The sequence below is a fragment of the Odocoileus virginianus genome, chromosome 2 (assembly GCF_023699985.2).
Source record: "Odocoileus virginianus isolate 20LAN1187 ecotype Illinois chromosome 2, Ovbor_1.2, whole genome shotgun sequence".
Classification (NCBI taxonomy): Eukaryota; Metazoa; Chordata; class Mammalia; order Artiodactyla; family Cervidae; genus Odocoileus; species Odocoileus virginianus.
Genome location: NC_069675.1, coordinates 94,460,929 through 94,479,313, shown reverse-complemented (window position 1 = coordinate 94,479,313; position 18,385 = coordinate 94,460,929). Strand labels below are relative to the sequence as shown.

General features: G+C 59.2%; 2 protein-coding genes across 6 annotated transcripts; one reads left to right on the top strand and one right to left on the bottom strand.

Moving 5' to 3' along the window:
• Positions 1–1,465: 1,465 nt before the first annotated feature.
• On the top strand, positions 1,466–4,965 carry ZDHHC12 (zinc finger DHHC-type palmitoyltransferase 12). Of its 3 annotated transcripts, none has more exons than XM_020874827.2 (5): positions 1,466–1,607; positions 3,260–3,396; positions 3,754–3,831; positions 4,000–4,166; positions 4,306–4,965. In XM_020874827.2, exons 1-5 carry the CDS (start codon positions 1,508–1,510, stop codon positions 4,628–4,630), a joined length of 807 nt encoding a protein of 268 aa, XP_020730486.2. In that variant the 5' UTR covers positions 1,466–1,507; the 3' UTR covers positions 4,631–4,965. The 3 variants fall into 3 exon arrangements, with proteins under 3 accessions (XP_020730486.2, XP_070310428.1, XP_020730487.2); XM_070454327.1 differs by having other exon boundaries at positions 4,290–4,965; XM_020874828.2 differs by having other exon boundaries at positions 4,328–4,629.
• PKN3 (protein kinase N3) lies at positions 4,905–18,127 on the bottom strand. Of its 3 annotated transcripts, none has more exons than XM_020874831.2 (22): positions 17,956–18,127; positions 15,415–15,655; positions 15,067–15,212; positions 13,793–13,904; positions 13,589–13,716; positions 12,453–12,636; positions 10,697–10,843; positions 10,500–10,609; positions 10,245–10,388; positions 9,737–9,812; positions 9,492–9,660; positions 9,199–9,301; positions 9,023–9,090; positions 8,645–8,708; positions 8,409–8,500; positions 7,802–7,978; positions 6,740–6,802; positions 6,521–6,597; positions 5,939–6,081; positions 5,743–5,850; positions 5,573–5,609; positions 4,905–5,422 (listed from the first exon to the last, which is right to left on the bottom strand). In XM_020874831.2, exons 1-22 carry the CDS (start codon positions 17,977–17,979, stop codon positions 5,229–5,231), a joined length of 2,607 nt encoding a protein of 868 aa, XP_020730490.2. In that variant the 5' UTR covers positions 17,980–18,127; the 3' UTR covers positions 4,905–5,228. The 3 variants fall into 3 exon arrangements, with proteins under 3 accessions (XP_020730490.2, XP_070310265.1, XP_020730488.2); XM_070454164.1 differs by having other exon boundaries at positions 5,529–5,609; positions 13,601–13,716; positions 17,956–18,126; XM_020874829.2 differs by having other exon boundaries at positions 5,529–5,609; positions 17,956–18,125.
• Between the last annotated feature and the right edge of the window lie 258 nt (positions 18,128–18,385).

The window sequence follows — 18,385 nt, the reverse complement described above, 5'->3', positions numbered from 1 at the left end:
ACATGGGGTCAGGGAACTAGACCCCACATGCCGCAACTAAGAGTTCACATGTTGCAACTAAAAATGTCTCATGCTGCAACTAAAGATCCTGCATGCCACAACTAAGACCCGGCACACCCAAATAAATAAATATCTTTAAAAAAAAGACTTTCTCACTCCCTATTTCAGTGCTGGTTATCTCTACATCTCTTTATAGTTGGCCTCCTCTTCTGCCAGAGTCTCTCACCACATAGCATAAAACCGGCTGCCAATTGCCATTATATCCTATTCCTCACGCTTGAGATCCAAAAGAATACCCCTTTCTCTCTCAGCATCTATAGCATACTCTCATGGAATTATTCTAATTGACCCTGCCAAGTCACATGCCCACCACTTAGATCCAATCACTGGGAATAATGAGATGAGGACCATGTTTGCCTTCTAGTCACAAGCCCACGGTCTCTCTCCCACCACCCTATAAAGTGAGGGACATAGTTCTTCCAGATCCACACAGGATGGAGTCAGTTCTCCAACAGAAAAGGGGATGCTGAGCTGACAAAAACAACAAATGTCTTAAGAGTATACTGCGGAGTCAGTAGGGCACTAATCTGATGGAGGAAGGTGGATGTTGGTATCCGTGGGAGAAAAAGGAGGAAAGGCAGGGCTGGATGGGGAAGGCCCTAGGAACACAGTAAAGGAATTTAAGCAGTGAATGACTAGGCTTTATGGTAGATTAGCCTGAAACCCTAGGTTGGGCAAGTCATTGGGTGTAGGTGCTGGTTTAGAGCTGAGGCGACAAGTCAGTCCTGTACTAGGCACTATTTCCAATATTTAGTCCTCCAACCACCTGAGGAGGGGTACTATTATCATCTCCATCATACAGACAGAAACAGAACTCCGCGTGGTTTTGTAACTTGCCCAAGTGAACACAGGTAGGAAGGGGCAGTACTGGGATTTCCGGCTCTGACCCAGTCAGGCCTCTCATAGTCAGAATCTGCTACCACGTACTTCCACTCTGGTCTCATCCCGTCTGCAAAATCTGAAAATGGTAATGTTATTACCCTGAAGTCACTTTGGTTTAGTCCTGCCTCTCTTGAGGCTTCGAGCATCTCATCTCTGAACCGGGCGCAATTCTGCCACCTTGAGTCACAACACCTGGATCTTCCTGGACGCATGCGTGAATCTGTGGCCTGGGGGCGGGTGGTGGAACTTCGGCGGGACTGGAGCGGGACTCGCGACGGGAGGTCGGTTTTCGAAAGTTACCTGGATGCTGGGGTTGGGGGAGTGGGGGGTGGAGCTGGGGGAGTTACCGGCTGCGCGCGCGCCGGCCCCGCCCTCAGCTTCTTCAGGCACCTGTTGGCTCGAGGGCCTACTAAACCGCAGCTGTCGCCCAATAGGCGGCCTCCCTGGCCCAATCCGGCCACGCCCACAGCCCGCATCCGCCAATCCCCGGGCGGCCGCGGGCCCTGTTCCTCGGAGGGCCCGCCCCTCTGAGCGCTTCTTCCGGGTGGGGCCCGGGGCCGAGGCGATGGCGCCCTGGGCGCTCTTCACCCCTGGGGTCCTGGTGCGGACCGGGCATACAGTGCTGACCTGGGGGATCACGTTGGTACTCTTCCTGCATGATACCGGTGAGCCGGAACCCTCGCGACCCCGGACCCACCCGATCCCGCGTGATTCCCCAGATGTTTGGGTCTCACTGAGTCCCTAGTCGAACCCCCCGGAGATCCTGGGATTTCCCCCGGACTCTTCCCGCGCCAGAGGCCCCCTCCCCACCTCTCATTCCAAGAGCCACCTGCTTTCCGCCTAATACCCAGTTGATCCCTAATTAATCCCAGACTCTTCCTGATCCCTGCCAGATACCCTTGTCTGTCCCAGGACCCACCCGGTGCCCACCTGATCCGACGACCCGCTCGAGACCCCATCTTCCCTGATCCTGGGACCCGCCCGACCCTTCCCAGGAATTGACTCCCAAGATTCCGAGGATCAACTAGATGAAGGGCTGGCATCCCGCCCACCCCATCCCTGCGTGGCCCTAGCTGCCCCAAGTCCGGGCTCCCCACCTTCAGGCAAGAGGACACGGCAGAGGGGAGCAGCCTGTCCCTCCTGTTCTCATCCCCGTGAGCGCTCATTCATTCCACCCGCCCACTTCCATCCTTCCCCCTCTTTACCTGCCACAGGCCACCTCCAACACAGGCTTTCCCCCTTCCTCACCACCACCACCACAACCCCCACCCCTTCCTCCTCGCTGCAGCCTAAGTTTCTGGACCAGGGGCATTCTCACTTTCCTCCCAAGATTTGAGTCTCCTCCACTGGCTTCACCCCTTAGCCTAAAAACCTGCTCAGTCTCCGCATTGGAAAGAAATCCCCCACTGCAACCTCCTTTTCTTCTCCACTCCCTTTTATAGTCAAGGGGCACCTGAGTTGTCCACACTCTGATGTCTGGCTGGCTGTCTCCTGCCTCTCCCTGCTCAGCTCTCCACCCCCTTCCCCCAAACCTTCAGTCACCTCCATGGGCTGGACCCTGGCAGTGGCCTGGGCTCCCCTACAGCATTCCAACCTGACAGCCACACCCTTCTCTATCTCTGTTTCTTGTGCATCTCTTACCTGGCCAGCCTCTTTCCATCTCAGAGCCAGAGTCCTCCTCCCTGTTCCCCATATCCAGCCAAGTCTGGTCCCATCACCCCTTACCTCCAATCTGGTCAACCCCCCTGCCATTACCCTTGCCCAGACACACTCCTCTCTGTGTCCTGGATAGGCCTCCCCTCTGATCCATCTTTACCTTAGCACTAAGAGGGCTTTCAGAAACATGCATGTTAAGTTGCTTCAGTCATATCTGTGCAACCCTATGGGCTGTAACCCACCAGGCTCCTCTGTTCATGGGATTCTCCAGGCAAGAATACTGGAGTGGATTGCCATTCCCTCCTCCAGGGGATCTTCCCGAACCAGGGATGGAACCTGCATCTCTTATGTCTCCTGCATTGGCAGGAGGGTTCCTTATTTTTAGTGCCACCTGGGAAGCCATTCAGAAATATATCTGACCCGGTAACCTTCCATGGTTCCCTACTGCCCTCCAGAGATAGTGTAGATTAACTGCTTTTTTCCTCTCCTCCCAAGCCTGAACTTCTCCCTGCTGCACCCTGTGTAGTGGCCACACCATTCATTCAGCCCCACTTCCACGCCTTTGTCCATCCAGGGACACACGCCCCGCCCCCAGCTGCGCGCTCCCCCGCCACGCCCGGCCCACGGTCCCGGCCTCACTCTCCCTCTCTGGCCTCTCCAGCACTGCGGCAGTGGGAAGAGCAGGGGGACCTGCTCCTGCCCCTCACCTTCCTGCTGCTCGTGCTGGGCTCCCTGCTGCTTTACCTGACCGTGTCACTCATGGACCCGGGCTACGTGAATGTCCTGCCTCAGCCCCAGGTAACTGGGGGGCCCAAACCCCTCCTCCCTCCACCAGGGAACTCAAGATTCCAGTGAGCCTCATGCTAGACTCAGCTGAGAGCTTTCCTAGGGAATCCCAAGGAATCATCTTGTCAGACCTAGGGCCCCGTCCTACAACGAGAAAATGGCCAAGGTCCAGAGAGGGGAAGTAACTGGCCAAAGTCACACAACCTCGCAGTCCAGGGCACCCTGCCCCACTCTGCCACCTCCATGACACATGGATAGGCCCCCAAATGTGCACACCCAGAGCTAAGCTGGCCCCCAAGGGAGACACACACAAGTCTCAGCTGCCTCCCAAGGGACCCCCATCTCATCCTCTGTCCCCCCCTTTTTCAGGAGGAGGCCAAGGAAGAGCAGACAGCCATGGTTCCTCAGGCCATCCCCCTTCGGCGCTGCGGATACTGCATGGTGCTGGTGGGTGATGTGGGGACCTCCGTGGGAGGACTCAGGCAAGGCCAAGACTTCTTGGCCTCACCCCCTTCCTCCAGGAAAGCCTCCCAGATGCCAGCCCTGACCTCCCACCCTCATTACTGGGCCTAGAGGGGAGCCGGTGTTGAGGCCCAACTCCCTCTGTGCCCACAGCAACCCCTGCGGGCTCGGCACTGCCGTGAGTGCCGTCGCTGTGTCCGCCGCTACGACCACCACTGCCCCTGGATGGAGAACTGTGTGGGCGAGCGCAACCACCCGCTCTTCGTGGCCTATCTGGCGCTGCAGCTGGTGGTGCTTCTGTGGGCCCTGTACCTGGCATGGTGAGTTGCCCTGGGTGTGGGGGAGGACCAGCACCCCCAGGCTCCCTCTTCAGGGGCCTTGGACCCTCTCCCAAATGGCCGTCCCCTCGGGCGACCCCGCCGCCAGCCCTGGGTCCTTGTCACTCTCCTTCCCTTGCAGGTCCGGCCTCCGCTTCTTCCAGCCCTGGGGGCTCTGGCTGCGGTCCAGCGGGCTCCTGTTCGCCACCTTCCTGCTGCTGTCGCTCTTCTCCCTGGTGGCTGGCCTTCTCCTGGCCTCGCACCTCTACCTGGTGGCCAGCAACACCACCACCTGGGAGTTCATCTCCTCCCACCGCATCGCCTACCTCCGCCAGCGCCCCGGAAACCCCTTCGACCGCGGCCTGACCCGCAACCTGGCCCACTTCTTCTGTGGATGGCCCCCGGGCTCCTGGGAGACCCTCTGGGCCGAGGACGAGGAGGAGGAAGGCAGTAGCCAAGCTGTTTAGGGTCACTGGAAGCCGGGGCCACCATCTTGTGCCTGAAAACCAGAGAGGCCGCACCCAGAGGGGTCGGCCCTCCAAGGGCCTGGGGCTCCTCACTCCTGCCCACTCCTTCCGGGCCTCAGAGTGGAGCTGAGGGGCTGTGCCCTGCCTTGGTGGGCAGCTCCGCCCTCCCCAGGCAGAAGAAAAGGACGAGGACCCGTGGGGGAGTCTCAGGCACAAGGAGAGACCTGGGCTTCGGACACCCCGGCCCCACCCCCAAGCCAGGCTGCGTCCAGCACACAGTTTTATAAATTTAATGAACCATAAAGCAAGTCAAGTATTAAAAAAAAACCAAACCATTCCTTGCTGCGCCACGCTTTCTGGTCTAGGTCTCGCAGCGGGCAGGGGAGAGGTCGGGGGAAGGGGGCAGGCAGCACTCGCCCGGTGACTGAGCAGTGCCCACGACAGCCCCATGGCTGCCACCTCCAGCCCCAAAGGCCCATCAATCCCTGCGTGCCCAGGTGGGCAGACAGGCAGGCAAAGCAGAGGCTCTAACCGTCCGGCGTGGGAGAGCGGGCAGGGGGTGGAGAGGCCGGGAGGCCCTCAGGGCTCCAGGAATCTCTCAGACACGAAGTCGAAGTCCCGGAAGGCAGCCTGCTGGCGGGCGGTGAGGGGGCTGCGGGGGTCGGGTGGGGTCAGGGCGGGCGGCAGCCCCGTGAACTCGCCCTCGAAGTAGCGCAGGTCTGTGGGGCCACAGAGGGTGGGCACAAAGGGGGGCTGGACGGTGCGGGCGAGCAGAGCCTGCCAGTCGGTGGTCTGGGGGCAAAGGCGTACATCAGATGATGGGAACAGCAGCCCCCGTGGGCCCTCGACCCCTCCCTCTGCACCAGGCACCAGGACCGCTGTGGCCACGGCCGCTCACCCTGAAGAAAGGCTGGGTCTTGATTTCCTCAGCATCTCGCTCGCCCGCCCCCAGGCGCTTCTCGGGGCATTTTTGGAGGAGCTGGGGGCGAGGACAGGGCTCATTCAGGGTGCTCAGCCCCAGACACTGCCCTCCTGCCCCCAGCCTCTTGGGTAGGGAGCCTGGAGAGCCACAAGTAGCCCTCTGGCCCAGCCCAGGACCCTGCAGCAATTACCTTCTGAATAAGCTCGAGGCCTTGCACCGACAGAAAGCGGGGGTATGGGGCTTCTGCATTGACGATGCAGTCAAACACCTCCTCCTCGGTGTCCCCTGGAAACGGGCACTGCGGGGAGGGGACTCAGCAGGGACGCCCCCCACCCAACCTCCACCCAACCTGGGGGCCCCAGCAGCTCTCCCCATCCAGCACTCACCTCGCCCACCAGCATCTCATAGAGCAGCACACCCAGCCCCCACCAGTCCACAGCCCGCGTGTAGGCCTCCTGAGTCAGCACCTCGGGGGCCAGGAACTCCGGGGTGCCGCAGAAGGTGCTCGTCCGGTCCCCAAAGCCGATCCCTGCCAACCAACATCCACACTGATGCCAGCGTGCTGTGGCAGCCACAAGAACCTCTGGTTGTAAGAATCAACCACCAACCCTTAGGACTCCATGCAAGGAACCCGCGCAGAGCCCTGCCCCACACCCTTGGAGGTGGGAACGGTTTTCATGCCACCTGACGGATGAGGAATGTGAGTCTCAGCGAAGCCTGTGTGCCAGGGTCATGCAGAAAGCAGAACCCAGCACCCTCTCCCAGGCCAGGCTCTCCCTCCGGCCGAGGGCAAGGGAGTCTTTCTGAGTTTTTAAGGCGAGGAAGGACGAACCAATGCGTCTAGCTGGTCCCTGGAAGGAGGGCTGGGAGGGACATTTCCTGGAAGATGCCACTTGCTCACCACCCTGCTGGCCTCGACAGAACGAGCAAGGCAGGAGGACACAGGCTCCTGGATGGGAGGCACCCACCTTCCTTACAAAGCCCAAAGTCCGCGATCTTCAGGAAACCCTGGGCGTCCAGGAGAAGATTATCCAACTTAAGGTCTCTGAGGGCAAGGCAGGGCAGACCCCAAAGAAGCTGAGACGTGTTGAGGCCCAGGGAACAGCGGCCCAGCCTCATAGCAGCCCAGGAGGAGGGCAGCCCCTGACCCCCTTGCCTACTCCTCCAGCATCCTGGGGGCCAGTTACCTGTAAATGATCTTCTGCTCGTGTAAGAACTGCAGCCCCAGGACCACACAGGCCAGATAGAACCTGGAGGGTTGGTGCAGGGGGGAGTTCAGGCCCAGGACTGTGGGGGACAGGGCAGGGAGGCACCAGGATGGCCATGGCCTGGGAACCCCCAATGTCCCTGCCAGAGTCAGGGGCAGGGCTCCTCCTGATAACAGCCTACAGTTCCCGGACCCTTAGATTATTCCAGGAATGACACCAAGTGTCCACATGCCCATCCTGGCATCCTCCTGGCAGCCTCCGTTGGTACCATCATGCCTATTGTTTTTTTAATTTTTAAAAAATGTGTTTTTTTTTTTTTTTCTGCACTGGGTCTTCATTGCTGTGCATGGGCTTTCTCTAGTTGCGGTAAGCAGGAGCTACTCTTCATTGTGGTGCATGGGTTTCTCACTGCAGTGAACTGGGGGTAATGATGACTGTTTCACAGGTTTAGCTACAGAACATGGGCTCGAGGTGTGTGGGCTTCAGTAGTTGCAGCCCTTGGGCTCAGTAGTTGCTCCGAGACATGCGAGATCTTCCTGGACCAGGAATCGAATCTGCGTCCCCTGCACTCGCAGGCGGATTCTTAAGCATTAGACCACCCAGAGAAGCCTCATCATGCCTATTTTTTTAAATGAGGATCTGAGACTCCTGGTAAATGACCCACCCTGGGTCACAGAGCGACTGGCAGAGCTGACACGTGAATCTGGGCTCCAGAGTCCACACTCTGGTGGGCAAGACATAAGAATGCCATCTGTCAGTCACTTACTGCTCACCAGTCCCTAGGCTCTGCAATTTCTAAATGTTATGTCCACCGATGCACCAAGCCTATGAAGCAGTTATTATCCCCAATTCACCGCCATATACACTGAGGTCTGAGGTCACAAAGGCTGTGAGGGTTTGATAACCAGGATGTGAACTGAGCCCTCACTGATTGTATGCACTTTTTGGCTGATGGGCACCATAGAAGAAGCAGGATGAACGGACTGCCAGGGACAGGGGGCCCAGGGAAGGCTGGCTGGAAGAGGCGAGAGGGGGACCCACCGGGCCTGGGGCTCAGGAAAGACGTCCTCATGGATCTGCATCATGAGGTCACCGCCAGGCGCGAACTCAGTCACGAAGCAGGCGTGGCTGGAGGTCTGGAAGCAGGCGAGGAGGGGAAGCAGGAACGGATGCCCTGTGCAGCCCACGGCCTCAAGGATTCGCTTCTCACAGTACAGGCTGCAAGAGGAGGGCATGGGTTTCACAGGCAAGGAGGGAACCCAAAAGGGAAGGAAGACCTCCACTGGCTGTGCCTTGTCACCCACACAACTCCCCTGGGTTACTGGCTCTTAAGACTGCCAGGCAGGTACAGTGACAGTTCATATGTATCCGAGACTCGCACAGGTCTTGAACTTGTACCACCACCCTGTTCCCATTTCACAGATGAGGAAACTGAGGTGCCCAGACAGGAGACCTGCCCAAGGGCACACAGTTCACAGCTGCAGTTGCTAATAAGAGAGCCCAGACCTGGCTGCCCCCACAGGGTCACTTCTTCGAACCCCCAGAAGTATTCAGCTGCCTTCTGGAGCCACCAGCCCAGCCCAGGCCTGCCGTCCTGAGTTCCCTCCAGACGCCAGGGTGCTGGGAGCCCCCTGACCTCCACACACACCTCTCGATCTCATCCCGGCTCAGCACCTCCTGCTTCTTCAGCGCTTTGATGGCATAGTATTGCCCCGTGCCCTTGAATTGGACCAAGAGGACCTGAAGACCAGAGAGAGGTTTGGGGTACAGGTGGGCAGTACAGGAATCTACTTCCCCTGCCCACTGCCCCCCAGAGTCCAGAGCCCCCTAGCTAACGTGCTGGGGCCTGCCCACCCCCTTCCGCCGCACCTCCTCAGCCCCTACCTTCCCGAAGTGGCCCCGGCCCAGCACGGCCAAGCAGCGGAAGTCCTGAAGCCGGGGGGGTTTCCTGCAAGAGAAAGGGCACAGGAAGCCCCCAGCACAAGGAAGGGCTGGGCCTCCACCAGGAGTCGCCCCAAACGCCCCGTGCTCGATCCTGGGTGGTCCCCCTCTATGGGGCTGCGGAGCCCGGGGGAGGCGGGCGGGGTTCCCAGGACTGCAGTGTCTTGGGACCTGGCAAGCAGGCCGAGCTCAATAATGTGGGTTCAACGAGTGAGAACCTGAGCAAGCCAAGGAGCCCGGGTGAGGTGTCAACGTCTGACATGCAAATACCCAGATGAGTGGATAAAAGCCTCAAACACCGAGGTGAGCCCGCCGGGGTACCTGGTAGCCGGGGCTGGCAGAGGCGGCTCGAGTCGAATCCTGGGCTCCATGTGGGGACGTTTGGTGCGCTGCGAGGGGAGAGGGTCTCAAGGCAGAGCAGGGCTTCCTTCCCTCCAGCCCTGCCACCCGACCTGGGCAGCCCCCAGGGTGACCAACCCTGCCCTGCTGCCCCTCACCGGCATCTCTTCAGGGGTTGGCTCCTGGGCCAGGTAGAGGCGAGGGGGCTTGGGTATGGGTTGGATCTCTTCTCGCAAGGGGGTTTTCTTGGGTGGGAAGTTACTGTGGGGTAGAAGCAGACACATACTGGGCACAGACAGTTGGAAGAGCAGCGGGCAGGGAGGGCGGGGGTGGACACACAGGCGAGACAGACAGACAGGTCAGAGGGCGAGCCACGGGGCAGGCACCACCTGCGTCTGGAGAGGTGACACTGCAGAGAAGCAGGCAGCCTGGGGTGAGCGAGGCTCCTCACCTGGGCGAGTCGGGGTCGGTGGCCCGCTGGGGTGTGGCTGGAGTCTGGGAGCACGCTTTGGGGGGGCTGATGGTACTTGGGGAGCTGCATGGGGGCAGCAGGCTCATGACCAAGCGTCCCCAGGCCGCCATGCTGAGATTCATCTGGGAAGCCCTCAGGAAGTCCTGACCTGGGGCAAAAGCAGGCTCAGTCTCGAGGTCTCTGGAGGGGCCCAACGCTGCTCCCTGCTCGCCAGCCTTCCATACCTCTGCGTTTTGAGAAAATGCGTTTCTGCCTCTGCAGTCGGGGCCTCCTCTCAATGACAGGGTCACAGAAGGTCACCTGTGGGGGCAGGGGGCAGGGCTGAAGACCAGTCCCCTCCCACCTGCCCCAGGCACCTCCTCGGCCTCCAGAATTCCAGCCTGAACCCGTTGGCAACAGATGCAAGAGCTACAGGGACCCAGAGAGAATGGATTCGGCATCCTCACTGGTACCAGGGGAGAAACTGAGGCCTGGAGGAGAAAGGGACTTGTCCAGGGTCGCACACGCGGCAGGGCAGTCAGGACAAGGATGCAGGCTATTCCTCTCCTGTGAAGTCCTCAGAGAGTGGCTGGGAATCTTTCATCCCCGGAGAGCTCCTCTCTCAGGGCCTGTTTCCACTCCTCACTGTGGGTTGGGGGCAGGGCGGGGCACAATCTCCAAGGCCCCTCTCACGTTAACAGAGCCAGGGGCCCATGAGGTCAGATGGCAGGGGCCGGGGGGGGGGGGGGGCACCTGGGCGAAGAGCAGTCCCTGTGGTACCAGGCTGAGGGACAGCTGGTGACAGGCATTGTCCAGGAAGTCCTCCAGCCTCAGGAAGGCCACGCCGCACAGCTGCCTCCAGTCCCGCCAGTGGACCCCGATCTCCAGCTCTCGGGCCTACACGGGGAGGTCAGGTTGAGTGGGGGTGAGCCTGGCACCAGCCACTACCCATCCAGCCTTCCACCCCACGACCCGCGATCACCCCGGTCCACACAAGGGCAGCCTCACCCGCTCCAGGGCGATGACAAAGGTCTGGTCCCAGGACTGCTTGGCCACAGGCCCCCAGCCCGTCTGGCCCACAGCGCGATTGTCCACCTTCAGCACGGCCAGCACCTCACCTGCAAGGCCAGAGTCGGGGCTCAGGGCAGGCCAGGAGTGGGGGGGGGAACCTTTGCGCTCCCCAGCTCCCCGGGCCCCCTACTCACTGGCCAGCTCGCCTCCCCCACGCTGCTGCTTGGCTCTGCTCCGAAGCCAGCCCTGGGAGGGGCTCCCGGCCAGCGCGGCCGCAGGGGAACGTCCAGGCACCGCTGTCAGCAGCTGCTCACAGCCCAGGAGGCGGACCTGCAGTGTCCCTGTCGGGGAGCATGGTGAGGGGCCATCATCAGATGCCATCCTCCAAGGGGTCCCTGAGACCCCAGGAATGCTGCCTTTTCATGGAGGTAGCAAACCCAGAGCCTGCTCACCTTACACCTTGGCAGCCACCTGCCACCCTGGGGGCCAACCAACTGGTCCTCTCCTCCTGCCATCCCTCTATGTGTGGGAAGAAGCAGGGACACAGAGGCAGAGGAGTCAGACTCAGACCTCAGTCCTCTCGCTGCCCAGGGCTCCAGGCCGAGGGAGCACCATGCCAGGGACAAGAGCCCCAAAGGAGCAGGGTGCCTGGCCGGCCACCTCTTCCCGGGGCCTAACTCAGCCCCACTTCCTGTGGTGGGTACCAGTGTGTTTTGCCAACCAAGTGGGCTCATTTTTAGGGTCACTAGAGATTTGTCCCTCCGAGGATAGAGGAAGCAGTGGGACTCTAGCAGCTCTTGAGGACATACATAGGGCTGAAGAGCACCATTTAGGAAGTTGGGGCCTGGGGAGTTATACTCTGAGAGACCTTATAAACCGAGGCAGTGCCCAGGATGGGAAGGTCATCCTAGAAAGAATGACTGGAGGAATGTGGGAGTTTAGCTGGGAGACAGCTTATGGGGTGCCTTCAAGTATCTGAATTTTAGACCTTTTAACAAGCCCTAGATATGGCTGGATAGCATCACCAATTCAACAGACACAAAACTTGGAGAAACTCTGAGAAATAGTGAGGGACAGGGAGGCCTGGCGTGTTGCAGTCCACACGGCAGCAAAGACTCGGACACGACTTAGCGAGGGAACAACAAACAAGACCTTGCCCTCACCTTCCCCAACTTGTTGACTTGGTCAACTCCCTTAAGCCCATCAAGGACATGCCTCCTCCTCCAGGAAGCATTCCTTGGTTCCCCAAGGCCAGGTGAGGGGGCCCATGCAGTCCCTGTACTTTTCCCGTTCAGCTCTGCTCACAATGGGATGAGGCCTATCTATTCTGTACCAGCTCTGTGCAGGCAGGGGCTGGCCCTCTAGTTGGCACTGGGTCCCTGTTGGGAAATTCAGGGCTTCCATAGTGTCGGATCCACTCAGGATAAGGAAGCACTTTCTAATAGTGCAAACTGCCCAGAACTGGGTACCAAGGCCTCCAGGGCTGTGAGCTCCCTAACACTGGCACGTCCAGCCTAACACTCTCATGGTTACTCATTGAAACACAATGGGGAAGAATTTGGAGAAGATTTTCAATCCTGGCTTCACCATCCTTAGCTGTGTGACCTTGGGCCACTGACACCCCCTTCTCCAGACCTCAGTTTATCACTCTGTCAAATGGGGGTGATAACAGAACCTAATTCATAGGGTTGGTGCAAAAATTCGAGCACTTCATGTGCAACAACTCACTGAATTGTCACACCAGCCCTATGAAGTAGGTGCTGTTATCACCCCCATTTGACAGAGTGATAAACTGAGGTCTGAAGAGGGGGTGTCAGTGGCCCAAGGTCACACAGCTAAGCGATGGTGAAGCCAGGATTGAAAATCTTCTCCAAAATTCTTCACCACTGAGTTCCAGGCTCCTCCCTGGAAGGGAAGGACAGCTCTGAAGTAGGAGGGGCTCCCGGGTACCTGTCATGGCGGTGGGTTTCACAAGTGTCCCTGAAGGCTGCGGGTTCCCAGACGCAGCAGTCCGCAGCTCCCGGGCCACTCTGCCACGCAGAGGGTGAGCAGGAGGCAGTCTCTCCAGCAGCTGCTCCAAGGCCAGCCGCAGGAGGTCCAGTTTCTGGCAGGACTCCTGGAGCTGGGCCTGAGCCTGCAGGAGGGATACGGGCAGGGGATACAGGGCCCTGGGGTAATGGCGAGGGCAACGGCTCAGGCCACCCAGAGGCACCCTGGATGAGGTCTAGATCAGATCCCCAACCTTTTTGACACCTGGGACTGGTTTTGTGGAAGACAATTTTTCCACGGACTGGAGGTGGGAGGGATGGTTTCAGGACAATTCAAGTGCATTATGTTTTTGTGAAGCTGATGTTCCAACACTTTGACCACCTGATGCGAAGAGCCGAATCATTAGAAAAGACCTTGATGCTGGGAAAGACTAAGGGCAGGAGAAGGGGATGACAGAGGACGAGATGGTTGGATGATATCACCAACTCGATGGACATGAGTTTGAGCAAGCTCCGGGAGATGGTGAAGGACAGGGTAGCTTGATGTGCTGCAGTCTATGGGGTCACAAAGGGTCGGACAGGACTGAGTGGCTAAACAACAACATTTTTGTGCACTTTACTTCTAATCTAGTGCTACCGCTGATCTGACAGGAGGTACCGGTCCGTGGCCTGGAAATTGGAGACCCCCGATCTAGACAAGAATGTGACTTCTGGGCTTCCCTGGCGGCTGAGTGGTAAAGAATTTGCCTGCCAGTGCAAGAGACATGGGTTCAATCCCTGGTCTGGGAAGATTCCGCATGCCTTGGGGCAACTAAGCCACACGCCACAATTATGGAGCCTGTGCTCTAGAGCCCGAGAGCCACAACTACTGAGCCCTGGAGCCTGTGCACCGCAACGAGAGAGTAGCCCCCACTCACCACTACAGAGAGGCCCAAGCAGCAACGAAGACTCAGCAGAGCCGAACAGAAAGAGAGAAAATTATACATATAAAAAGAATGTGCCTCCTGTTTCCTCATGGCCTGCCGAGCGCTATCACCGGCCACTACAGAGGGTGGAACCAGTCAGACAGGAAGCAATGGGAGGGGACCACGGTCTGACCTCGGCCAGCACCTTGCGGTCCTGTGTTCGCCGGCTACCAAGCAGCTTCACCACGTTCTTGGCGCCCTCGGCCACGGCAGCCTCGATGCGTAGACGGTGCCGTAGTTCCTCTACCATCAGCTCAGGACCTGGGAGGAGGAGGGGTCAGCCACCTCAGGCCCCAGCCTTGCTCCACCTGGCCCAGCCCCCTTGGCCAGGCCTCACCTGGCTCGGGGGACCCGCTGGCCTCCAGGCTACTGATCTTCATTCGCAGCAGGGCCACCTTCAGCTGGCTGTCCTGGAGCATCTGCTGGGCGGCTGCCAGCAGCTTCCTCTCCTATAGGGTTGTGACACATACCCCATCAGGCCAGGACTAGGCCAGAGCCTTCCTGGTCAGACTGGGGACTGGACCAAGCCTCCTCCATCAGTCTGGGCTGAAGCTAAGCCTCCCTCAGTAGATCAGATAACTACAGCCAGTTCAGCTCAGTTCAGTCGCTCAGTCATGTCCGACTCTTTGTGACCCCATGGACTGCAGCACGCCAGGCTTCCCTGTCCATCACCAACTCCTGAAGCTTACTCCAACTCATGTCCATTGAGTCAGTGATACCATCCAACCATCTTATCCACTGTCGTCCCCTTCTCCTGCCTTCAATCTTTCCCAGCAACAGGGTCCTTTCAAAAGAGCCAGCTCTTCACATGAAGTAGCCAAAATATTGCACTTTCAGCTTCAGCATCAGTCCTTCCAATGAATATTCAGGCTTGGTTTCCTTTAGGATGGACTGGTTGGATCTCCTTATAGTCCAAGGGACGCTCAAGAGTCCTCTCCGACACCACAGTTCAAAAGCATCAATTCTTCGGGGCTCAGCTTTCTTTATAGTCCAACTCTCACATCCATACATGACTACTGGAAAAACCATAACCTTGACTAGACGGACCTTTGTTGGCGAAGTAATGTCTCTGCTTTTTAATATCCTTTATATTTTATTTTTAAAAATTATTTATTTATTATTATTTGGGGGGGGGCAGGCCACATGGCATGTGAGCATCTTAGTTCCCTGACTAGGGATCGAACCCTCAACACCCCTTGCATTAGAAGTGCAGTCTTAACCAGGAAGCTTCCAAGCCTCCCTTTTTAGACTAGCTCTGCAACAGAGCCTCCCCCATCAGACTACACAAGGAAGGGATTAAGTCAAGCCTCCATTATGAGATCACGGCGAGCTTCCACATCATATTGGGAGTTGGGACAGGAGCTGGGACTTCCCTATCAGACTTGGGGTTGGGCTGGGATTCCCCATCACCCTGGTGTTTTGCCTTCTTTGTTAGACAAGGGATTGGAGCCAAGCTGAGATTTGGGGCCTGCCTCCCCCATCAGACTAAGGGGAGAGTGTCTCCCTTACAGGATCAATGGCTAGGCTGCATTTCCCTGTCAGGTTAGCCACTGGATCATTACCTTCTCGAACAATCTGAGAACACAATCTCTTCCCCCCAGGGGGCCTTACCTTGGGAGTGCCACTGGCGTAGGTGTGGGTCATGTTCTCAGCCCCCTGCCTGACCTTCAGCTCCACCTGCAGCTGCCTCTGTAGAGCCTCCAGGTGCCGGGCCCTTGCCTGCTCGGCCAGCGGCCGAGGTCCTGAGGCCGTGGGCTCTGTGTGCAGAGTGTGGGGCACGTGAACCCCTCCCCCAAGAGCCGAGAGCTCCCTCCCCCAATGCCTCGCTCGCTCCTCTCCAACCCTCTTAGGCAGGGCTCTCTCAGGAGAAGCTCTGAGAGTAGGTCAGGGCCAAGGTCAAGAAGCAGGGCCAACTTGTCACTTCCCATCCCAAGGGGCCTCCTCATGCTCCTCACTCACCAGCCGGGCCTGGCCCAGGCCCGGGCAGCAGGATGCGGGCGTGAAGCTCCCGCAGCTCTCCATGCAGCTGCTCCAGGCGGCGGTTGGAGGACCGCAGCAGCTGCTGCACGTGGCCCAGGTGGCGGCGGTCTGTGGCCACCCGCCGCAGGTTTTCCATACCCTCCTTGATCTTTAGCTCTTTCTGGATGGCCCGGCGGATCAGCTCTTTCTCATCCTCCAGAGGCCGATGGCCTGCCCCAGGCTGTGGGAAGGCAGGGGGATCAGGCCTCTGGGACCCCACCTCCAAAGCCTCTGCTCATCACAGAAGGAGGTGGGAGAGAGGCAGGTGTGGATGGCACCCAGGACTGACCCACAGGGTGTCTCTCTGACCTCAGAGCAAGTATCCCTAAGCCAAATGGATGCCCCAAGGCTACGTTCCAGCCCACGTTACTGTCCTCTGCCATCAGAGAGAAGGGGAAGAGGAAAAAAAAAACTGTTAACATTTATAGGGTGTTCTGTTCTAAGACCTGTGCAGACATGAACCTGTTGAACCTGACAGCAACTCCATGAGGTAGGTGCAGTTATCATCCCCATTTTACAGATGAGGAAACTGAGGCACAGAGAGGTGACGTAATTTGCTCAAGGCCACAACACAGAGACAGAAAGGCACTGTCTCTTGGGCCCCAGTCTTTCCCTGCCAGCCACACGTAATAACGCTGCTCTCAAGTCTAGGATCCAAAAAGAGACCCCGGGAACTTCCCTGGTAGTCCAGTGGTTAAGAATCTGCCTTCCAATGCAGGTGACTCAGGTTCGATCCCTGGTCACAGAACAGAGATCGCATATGCTGTAGGGCAACTATGCCTGCACGCCACAACTAGAGAACATGCAACAAGAGAAACCCGTGTGCCGCAACAAAGACCCAGAGCAACCAAAATGTTTTAAAATAACAACAACAACAAAAAATAGGCTCGGCACTGAGAAGGGACCTCCCAAGGTCAGACAGACTGCGCAATCTGTGGCCTGAGTAGAAGAAGCCAGGGCTGCTCCCTTGAAGGTCTGACCCGTCAGGTGGCAAAGCAGAGGCCCCTTGGGGCTGAGGAGGTCTCCAGGGGCCCACTCCCAGCGCAGCTCAGCTCTTGGGAGGAAGTCGAAGTCTCTCTGACCACTTCACCCCAAGTGGGAGCAAGAAGAGGAAAACCTCTTTCCCAGAGGCCATTTCAAACCAACCGGTGCCAAAGCTGACTTCGGCCCAGAGTAACTCATGACACCCCCACCCCAGGGACCCTGTGAGAGCTTCCATCTTACCTCTCCACGCTCCATCTCCCGCGCACAGTGGAAGGGGTGGCCACCCCAGTCTCAAGGACCCCCACCCCAGGCCTCCGCTTGCCCGCTGGCCCGGCTGTCAGAGGGCAGGGGCGGGCCTCAGGAAATCCTTTGAGGGCCCTAGGCCAGAGGGCCAGAGCCAAAGGCCTGAGCAAACAAAGATCTCATGGAGCTGGGGGCCCGGCACCGGGGTCCTGAGTCACCCAGCTGCCGCTGCTGGGCGGAGGTTAACAGGAAATCGGAAAATGTGTACAAGCCACGGCGGGAACAGGCCGAGGGACCTCCGGAGGAAGGGGGAGGGAGGGAGGGGGCAGACGCAGTCCTGAGAGTTGCCCAAGGGGTGGGGGCACTCAAAGAGTCTTCTGGAGAACACTTCACCCGAGAGCGGAGCGAAGCCCGCGGTCCTGCCGGCTCCGGGCTGGAATCCCGCCAAGTGCGCACACACCTCTCCTTTTCCGCTGGGCGTCTGGGGCCCAATCTTGTACACAGACGTCCCCATCCCCGTTTGCCAAGAGCTAGAACTCCACTTCTCCTCGCCACCTCCCCGCCCCCCGACCCCCAATAACGAGGCGAGACACACAACCTCAGTCTCAGGGCCCACGCGAACCTACTGCTGCAACCCCGCCCCCTCGCCATTTGGGCTGGAAGCCTCTGTGCATCCGAAGGTTCCCTCCCAGGCCGCTGGACTATGTATGCCCCTCCCCCGGGGGTCCCCCGAGCCCCGCCTCCTGTGTGCTGCGGGAGGAACCCCACAGAGTGCGCGGGGTCGGCCTCCTCCGCCTGCTGATCACATGCTTCTCTCCCTCCCCCTTCCCGCCAACCCGAGAAGTGCTCCCTGGGTGCCCGCACCCGCCCCCTTTGCGGTCCCAGCGGGTGCTCATTGATCTTAGAGTCCTACCTGGAAGAATAGATTTTTAGGAAACTCTCGGGCCCACCTTTGGTGGCCCTGACTGCAGATTCAGACGTGCTCATGGGCTGGCCCGACGGAGGCTCTGAGTCACTGGGAGGTGATTTGGGGACATTTCCAGGGGGGCAGAAACCACTTACCCCCCCACCCCCACCCCGGGCTCAGATCTGCTCTGCGGAGGTGTAGGGGGCCCAGGGCAGGGGGCTGGGAAGGGACAGGGGAAGGGGGCTGGGGGGCGCTGCCAGAGCCCGGGGCAGTGAACGAGCTCCCCCTCAATCCACCCCTCCACCCCGGTCCGCGCCCGCAGCCCGTCCTTTCCGGGCGCAGTTCACCTGCCGCTGCGCCCCCTCCTCCATGGCGCCGCTCCCGCTGCTCGGCCCCTCCTCTCCACCACTCCGGTTCCGGAAGCCCCGGCCAGGGCTTTCCTACTTGAAACTTCCCGGGAAGTCGCGCCGGAGACGCGGGATCCGGCGCCCCCTCCCGAGCTCCGCTGGCCCTGGCGGGAGCCGAGGACCAGCGCCACCCCTCGGCTGCGCAGGATCGAGCCCCAGTGCAGACCACGAGGCCCCGGATCCGACGTCCCCGCGGAATGTGGAACCCAGGGCGCCTCACCTGAGGCCGCGGTTCCCGCTCCCGTGCGACATGGGCCCCACCCCGGGATACAGGGACAGAAAGGGACATTTCCCGGGTCGGGGTTCTCCAGTCGCCGCTGAGTCGCTGCAGTCAGAGGGGCAGGCCCAGGTGCGGACAGCGCCGCCTGCC

What these genes read in the sequence shown, in the direction of transcription:
- ZDHHC12 (XM_070454327.1), top strand. Translation starts at nt 1,508, where the DNA reads ATGGCGCCCTGGGCGCTCTTCACCCCTGGGGTCCTGGTGCGGACCGGG. An exon ending in ATGTCCTGCCTCAGCCCCAG is followed by an intron (nt 3,397 to 3,753) that starts GTAACTGGGGGG and finishes CCCCTTTTTCAG; the next exon opens with GAGGAGGCCAAGGAAGAGCA. An exon ending in GCGGATACTGCATGGTGCTG is followed by an intron (nt 3,832 to 3,999) that starts GTGGGTGATGTG and finishes CTGTGCCCACAG; the next exon opens with CAACCCCTGCGGGCTCGGCA.
- PKN3 (XM_020874829.2), bottom strand. Translation starts at nt 17,979, where the DNA reads ATGGAGGAGGGGGCGCAGCGGCAG. An exon ending in AGGGACTGCTCTTCGCCCAG is followed by an intron (nt 9,813 to 10,244) that starts GTGCCCCCCCCC and finishes CTGCCCCCACAG; the next exon opens with GTGACCTTCTGTGACCCTGT. An exon ending in GAGCAGAAGATCATTTACAG is followed by an intron (nt 6,598 to 6,739) that starts GTAACTGGCCCC and finishes CCTTGCCCTCAG; the next exon opens with AGACCTTAAGTTGGATAATC.